General features: G+C 30.4%; 1 protein-coding gene across 2 annotated transcripts; it reads right to left on the reverse strand.

Annotated features, from left to right (window-relative positions):
• Positions 1–3,930: 3,930 nt before the first annotated feature.
• On the reverse strand, positions 3,931–7,780 carry LOC105777117 (annexin-like protein RJ4). Of its 2 annotated transcripts, none has more exons than XM_012600184.2 (6): positions 7,631–7,780; positions 5,584–5,729; positions 5,271–5,489; positions 4,556–4,768; positions 4,385–4,474; positions 3,931–4,304 (listed from the first exon to the last, which is right to left on the reverse strand). In XM_012600184.2, exons 1-6 carry the CDS (start codon positions 7,701–7,703, stop codon positions 4,101–4,103), a joined length of 945 nt encoding a protein of 314 aa, XP_012455638.1. In that variant the 5' UTR covers positions 7,704–7,780; the 3' UTR covers positions 3,931–4,100. The 2 variants fall into 2 exon arrangements, with proteins under 2 accessions (XP_012455638.1, XP_012455637.1); XM_012600183.2 differs by lacking the exon at positions 7,631–7,780 and adding an exon at positions 5,961–6,128.
• Positions 7,781–8,255: the final 475 nt, after the last annotated feature.

Raw genomic sequence — 8,255 nt, forward strand, 5'->3', positions numbered from 1 at the left:
ACCTCAATAAAAGATCGGTGGCGACTCCCAGAATTTTCATTTTTTAAAAGTCGATTTCCGTTTTTCAAATTTAAAAATGGTTTCGACAAGAAGGACTAAATTAAACTTTGTAACAAGATTCAGGGTTTAAATCTATAAATAAATGAAAAAGGAAAGACTACATTGAACACGCGAATAACATAGAAGGACTGGAAGGGCAATTTTCCCTTCTCCTTAAAAACGGCGTCGTTCGTATAGGACTAAATTGAAATCTGAAATAAACTAAAGGGTAAATTTAAAAATATAAAAAAACTGATTGCGAAAACATCAAAAAGTGGAGGGGATAAAAGCGCAATTTACCCCTCCGCATAAAAAACATGCGGATCCCCCTGGAACGGGTCGGGTCGGTCCGATCCATGACAAAACAACGTCATTTTGGGCGTTTTGGAGTTGGGCCAAAATGGCGCCGTATCATGCGCCTATATAAGCCAAAAATTTTCCAAAAAAATTCATTTTCTTCCCCCCTTTCAAAAAAAAATCGAAAATGCTCTCTCTTCTCCCCTTCTTCTCCGGCCAAGGGCCCAGCCGTTGGCCACCTCACTGACCGCCAGTCACCGGCGGCGGGAAGCTGAAAAGTTTCCCCTTTTTTCGCAGAATCGTCTCTCAACCACCCCGAGTACTCCGGCGTCGTCAAAAAGGTAAAAAAAACTCCTCCATTTCTTTTTTTTTTTTGTTATTTTGTATATATATTTTTTAAAATAAAAATAAATAGAGTAAAAAGAAGTAAAAATAAAAAGAAACCCTTTGATCAAAATCGGTAACCACCTTTTTTCTGTTTTTATTTCTTTTTCTTCAAAATTTCGTAGAGAGTTACAAAAAAAAAAAGCTACCCCCTGTTTACATATTTTCTATGGCTTTTATAGCCATTTTACAAAGTTTTTTTATTATTTGTTGTCATTTCTTTGCAGGTTGGTGCCAGTGGAGTCGGTAGCCGATAGTGGCAGAGGGTAGGTGGCTGCTGAAGGTGGCGGCAGCAGAGGAAGAAGACCCTAGGTGCGGCGCACCTAGGGTTAGGTTTTTTCTCTTTTTTTTGTTTTTGCTGAAGATGGGTTTGGGCTTTTAGATTTTGGGCTTATGGTAGTTGGGTTTGGGTCTGTAATTGGGTTTTGGGAATGGTTTGGGTATTGGGAGTTTGGGCTAGGGGTTTTGTTTTAATTTGGTGCGGGCCCTGGGTAAATTTGGGCTTGTACAATCTTATTATAGGTTTAGATCTTTTTTTTTTATACAATACCTAGAATTATCTATAATTCCTCTCCAACTTATAATTAGGAGGATAATGTGTTTTAGCACACTTCCTCTTGTATTGAAAATAATATTCATGTCAATCGAACTAAAACTCAATCGACTATAAGAGATATTAAATTATATTTTTTATTGCCAAAAATTTGTAAGGTTATTACAGAAAAGAAATAGAAGAAGGAACTATTCACGAAGTGTGGCATTTCCTTTGTCTTATTTGGTGCTATAAATTATACGTTATAATCTAACTTTTCAATAATGGTTCAATAAAATAATAAAAGATTCTTCAGAAAATGAATTTAAAGTTAAAATTAGATTTTTTTAATAAAGAAAAATATAACAAACAAAAAATAAATTAAAACACATAATATAAGAAATATGACTTCCGTGACATTAAAATAATATAAAAGTGACGTAAATAACTCACTGTGTTCCGCTTGAGCTAAAGTGATGAGTTAGATCGAGTTTGGGTTAAATCGATACAAAATTTTAGGTCTAAATTTTAGGTTTAAATCTAAAAACTGGACTTAAGATTTTATCTAAGCTCGACCTGTATTAAAAATATTAAATTCGGGTTCGACTTGATTGTAATAATTTTTTATATAAAAATAAATTTTAAAAATATAACATATTAAATACACTAAAATATTAAAATAAATATTTCCTAATAAATTAAAAATATAAAAAAGATATAGGTATGTGATTCGGGTCAAGCTGAACCAAGTCAAAAAAATTCTACTTGAAACCTGATTCATTTAGAAAACATACATTATATTTTGTTGAAACTCATTTTTTCAACTTATACTTTTATTTAAACTTTCTCACTTTCTAAACAAATCTTCGGACCTAAACAAATCACCTAACCATCATCAGGTCTAACCCAACTAAACACGCAGCATATAACTTTGCGTCATATAGCTGGTCTTAATGTTTATGCTTTGCTTAATTTATGCTTTTTTTTATTTGTATCTAAAAATAATATCATTGAAATTTTATATAAATCTAAGAGCAAACAAAATAAATTTATGAACATCAAGACGTCATGAATGTAAAACACTATCCTCAAATTAATTTCAATAACGTATGTATAAATTAATTTCAAATGAAATTACATTTATTAAATAAACTCAAATTTAGTATTAAATATTTAAATTAAAATTTCATTCGATAAAACTTAAAATAAATTTAAAATTAAATATTTTTTATGAATTTTAGTAGAATGTATATGGTATAAAAATTTATGAATAATATAATATTTTTTAATTTTTAAATTATATTGAAAATTTATTTTCGACCTTTTATCAAAAGAGGTTTAAGTAAAATAATTCTCAAAATAATAATATTAGGAATCACTTTCCACTAATTAGAAATTCTCAAATCACTTTTCACTCATTTTTAACAAAATTTTCTAAACAAAGGATTTTGTATGTATTCATCCACATGAAATAAATATCTAAAACACTATATCAGCAATTTTGAAAAGAAAAGTACATAAACTTAGAGCTTGAATTCTATCAAATAATAAACAGAAAGAAAATTGACATATGAAGATACAAGAAAAAAAAATGTACCTTTCAAGAAGAAATTGGAGGTGTAAGTGTTGGTTAACATGATTCGAGTTGCGTTCTAACAAAATTTTGATAGGTTTGGGATTGGTTCTGCCCGAAAAAAATATTTAAATTTTTTTTAAATTTAGTTTAAATAAAATGTTGAAATTCAGGTTCGGTCTAACCTGTCCATATTAAATTTTATATTTTTATATAAAAATATTTTAAAATATAATTTATCAAAAACATAAAAATTTAAAATAAATAGTTTTTAACAAATTGGAAATAAATTAAATAAATATATTCATACTTAAATTACACTAAGATAGATACAATTTAATAAGCAAATGCCTCAAATAATAACAAAATTAACAATAAAATAAGAGTTATATGATAATCAAACAATAACAAAGAAAGTAGCAACAAAATAGTAAGAAAACAGCAGCAAAATAATGAAAAATAACAACAATATAACAAGTTTTTTTACAAATTCAAGCCGGACCGGATAAAAAACCCTTACCCAAAGTCTGACACATCTTCTAAATAAATTTTATTTTTTGCTTAAACTTATTTTTCGAACATATATTTTTATTTAAACACATCTTTAGGCCCAGCCAACAAATGTATTGGTGACATCATAAAATACGTCAAATATATATAGTTAGTTTTCATTTCTTTATTGGGATGCAAACTAACGGTTAAATAATTTGCCACGTCATTACTTACGTAAAGTATAAATATTTTTGTTAGCTTTGAATTTTTCTATTTCAGATATTTATATTTGAGTTAATTGCCTCAACATTCTTGTTATGATGTTCATTTTAAATTATTTTTAAATTTTAAATATTTTAATTATTAATTTAAAATAAAAATTTAAAGAAAATAGAAATTTATAATTTTGTTGAGAAAGATTAATTTATTTATTTTAAAATGAACAATGACCAAAGGGATATTTACGCCAATCTATTATTCAACTTTTCGAGTTATTTGAATTGTACTATTCACTTCTAAATCTAATATTTATAGCTTAAAATTGGAATCTGGTATCGCATGTTTTAAGAATAATTGCACGTACCATAACTAAGAACATGTAAAGGAAGATGCCTTTGGAAAATAACAACTCCATTAAAACCAAACCAAATGTAAACAAACATTGTCACACCACATAAAAACTTAAAAACAAGATGAAGATAACAGTGACTCATATCAATAAGGTCCAATCTCAAACCAGAACAACACTTAATTTAAACCTGAAAATGGGCCAAATAAAGACGTTCAATCTTCTTTTCCCAACAGAGTAAGAAGCAATGCCTTGTAATCCCCTGTGGTGTCCTTAGCAACAGCTTGATCAAGAGGCACACTGTTTCTCTTGTAATAAAGCTCTTTGACATCTTTCAGGTCCTTTTCAGCTCTTGTAACAATTACTCTGGTAAGTGCATCCTCATCGGTTCCAACCCTCCGGATCGAATTGCGCAAAACCTACAGCCGAAAACATGTAGAGAAGTTATATGGATGAATAACAGCTTACAAAATTGGTATTAAAATCATAAGACATTAACCTTTTCGAAATACTTTTTCGGGTCATTAAGGCATCGAATCGTCGTACGCAGTGTCTTGAGGAATTCGTCACCTGAATCACCTTCCAAGTTCTGAAGAAACAGGAAAGCAAAGGTTGAGATGAACAAACATAAACGTAGAGCTTGTTTTTAAGTTAATTGAAGGTTTGATACCTTGGTAATGGTAGTGCCATGATCATCTCTGTAACGATTGAAAGTCGCCATGAGTTGCATCTTGCTCCTTGTACTCAAGATCCTGATAATTTCTTCATGGTTGAATTCCTTGTCTTTGACAGCTTCATGGAGAATTTTGGCTTCAGAATTTGCTACTCTCGTATTTATTTCTTCCCCATCGTATCTAAATGCACTCACTAAGGCAACCAAGAGCTGTAAACAGCAATAAAAACTTTCAGTAATCACTTGTTTTGATATCTGATGGAGATTCGAGCTCGAGCTATTCTAATGGCCTAAGATCTTCCAGAGACAAGGAGGTCCAGGGGTGCCAAAGACCTGATCATCAGATAGCATTTCTGGGACCAAACTCCAACAACCTTTAACCTCTTTTATGTGTCTAGAGGACCTCAGGCCACCAGAATCGCTCTGACCTCCTCGATTACTTGTTGCGATGTCTATGGAGGTTGGAGCAATTTCCGATGGCCTAAGGTCCTCTAGAGACAAGGAGATCCAAGGGCGCGAAAGATCCAAGCATCAAAGCGTGCTTTGGGGACCAAAACTGATGCCCTTTAACCTCTTTCCTAACCTCTACATGATCTTAGGCCACCGGAATAGCTCCGATCTCGGTTAAACATCAATAACTTGTTCCCTAACGTTTCATCAACCATAAATATGGAGACAGAGAGAGAACAAAAAAAGATTAATTAGGACATGCCTTTCGAGTGTCTCCCTTGGTATGAGCTGCCACATCTTCTTCCAGGGAATGCTTGTATCGAGCCTGATAAGCTCTCCTCACAGCCAAGAGCTCTTCAGGGGATCTGGTGCATGAAATTTCAACGATCACATGGTGATCAGGGCTTAATTTCTTTATGGCAACATTAGCTAACACAGCATCTCGGTCTGCTGGATCCAATATCCAACGATACACTGCTTTCTGTATTGATTTCACAATAATCATATCAAACACGGAATATGCAAACATATATAACATACAAAGAAGGTAATGATGGTTCCATTTGTTAATTAACCTCGAAATCACCAGAAAGCTCTGATTCAAGACGCTTGATGAGATCTTCCTGGTAAAGGTCTTCATAAGCAAGCCTGATTTGCTTCCTTTGAACTGCATTTCTGTGACCCAACACTGAAATTATTGCCTTCTCATCTGTCCCCCATCCTGTCAAAGTTACAATAACAAAAACATATCTAAATTTCATAATTGTCTTTCCATGGATGATTCATTATAAATATAAAAATCTGCCTTTGCACAGTAAAAAAAGAAAAACCCATTTTTTCAATATGAAGTTGGATTATAAGTAATGATTACTGCATAAAAAAATGTCATCTGAACTATTAAATTAAAGGAGTAACTAAGATTTTGATTATAAAAAATTCTATGTATTATAACCTTTACAAGCCTTTCTAAGAGCTTCCGCATCTGCAAGAACCGAAACCTGCTCAGGAACATCAATGGTGGCCATTTTTCTTTTCTGAACCAATTTCCTCTCTTATCTATAGAACTAACAATGAGACTTTACCAGAGACACTTATTTATAGTCCTAAGTTCCTCCGACACTTTATTACCTAAATTCCGGTGTAAATATTGGATACATGCATGTGTAAAAAAAATATTTCAAGTATTTATTCATGTATGTATAAGTATTAAAATAATTATAATGGATTTAGATGGTGAATATAATTTTAATATAAAGAAATATAATATAGTTGAACTTAACGCCTAGAAAATATAAATAGCCTGCCAATACGTGTAGGGTAATTATAATGCGATAAGTTCAAAGTATAAGATAAGAAACCAGATAATATTATTTAGGGTTAGATGATTTTCTTCAAAGTATCTATCCAACTGAGTTTAGTATTTTTGTATTTTGTAGGTTTATTAAGGGATAAATATTGGTAATGAACTTTAAAGTTATATTTTATATTTAAGGTAGGAAAAACTCTTATTATCTCACTTAATCCCCATTATTTTAGATCATTTATATTATTACTATGAAAGTTTCACCTAATACTATATGATCTCAATTTAAATATAAAATTATAAATAATTTTAAGTTTAACCTCGTTGATATTCTTTTCTATTAATTAACCTCCTAATGCTAAATCTTCAACTTTTATTTGTGTTAGGTGAACTAATATAACCTAAATCTTTAATAGATTCCCTTTTTAAGCTATTGTTCTGAAAATTGATGGGCTTTTCTGAATTTCTCTTTATTTATTTTTAGCAAAATTTTCTGAATTAATATATTATTTTTATGCACTTTACAGCTTGAATTTTTAATGGTAATAGAAAAATTGACATATGCAGCTACTATAATGTATGGCAATAAGAAGTGTACTTACCAATTAGAAAATGGGGTATAAGGAAACTTCCCAAAATATTTAAATTTGTGTTTAATAACAAAGAGGTTTCATCACTTTATTTGGTATATAAATCTAGGAGTAATTACTCTGCCAAGTCACTATTTTGTTTCTGTATGTAGGTCACCATTTTGCTAGTTCATAGAAAAATTGATTGATTGAATATAGAGTTAGGGTCCTTAAATTACTTTTTTATAGTGGAAGTATAGGAATATGTATTTTTATTTAATAATTTTTGTATATTAAAAATTTATCGTTAAGTCATAAATAATTAGGACAAAATATATCATATCCAACTGATTTACCTATGATCCAACCCATAAAAAAACTCAACCATCCCAAAAAATTCATGTATTTTTAAACTATTGTGTGTGGCTGGAAAAAAATACAAACTTGCCAGATCTGTTTTAGTCACACGATAGTTCAAAATAAATAGATTTTAAAAATAAAATAGTTTTACATCATTTCGTATTATCTTATATGATTAATATTTTAACGGTTTAATTGTTAAATTTATTAATATAATTATACTTATGGTTACATTTGAAGTAAATCAAATATAAATCACCTCATAAACATTACCTTTCTTATGCCTAAAGTTTTGATTACAAATGAAAAGTTCTACTTTTAACAACGATGATTGTACGAATGAAAAGCAAAAACATCAGTGAATAGCAGAAATGGAAAGATTGAAGTTACCTTTACAAGCTTTTTGAAGCTTTTCAGCATCTTCAACAGCTGAAGTATGTTCAGGAGCAATGAGGGTAGCCATTAAAATTACAAGCAAAAGCTTTTAAAAAGAAATTAGGGTTTATCAAGAAAGAAGCTATATGTGAAGAAAAGCTTGTTCATCCACACCTTATTTATAGCAATCAAAATTTGGTATCATGATTAAAAACCCAACGTTGAAGTTAACGCCAACTCATGTCTGTCATGCTTTTTCTTTTGTTTTCTTTGGCCAATTAAAAAAAACTGAAAAAAAGAAAGAAGAAAGCAAAAAAGCAAAGGAGCAACCTCAGCTTTTGTTTCAAATTAGTTTCGGTTTGATTCCATTGTTGTCATGTTGTTTTGCATGGATGCAAAGTGTGAGAGAAATACTGGATTCTCCAGATTTTCCTTCACTTTCATGTCGTTTCTCTTTTGCCTTTCTAGTTGGCAATGCATCATTTTTTGTTTTCTACCAATTTTCAATTACAGAAAACATGTTTAGATGCTTAACGTGGTTTTATTACGTTATTTTATACTTCACTAGGAATATAAAGGTGGTTTTATATTACGGTAAAAACTCATAGAAATTAAAATTTAATATAATATTTTGGAATTT

The sequence above is a fragment of the Gossypium raimondii genome, chromosome 10 (assembly GCF_025698545.1).
Source record: "Gossypium raimondii isolate GPD5lz chromosome 10, ASM2569854v1, whole genome shotgun sequence".
NCBI lineage: Eukaryota > Viridiplantae > Streptophyta > Magnoliopsida > Malvales > Malvaceae > Gossypium > Gossypium raimondii.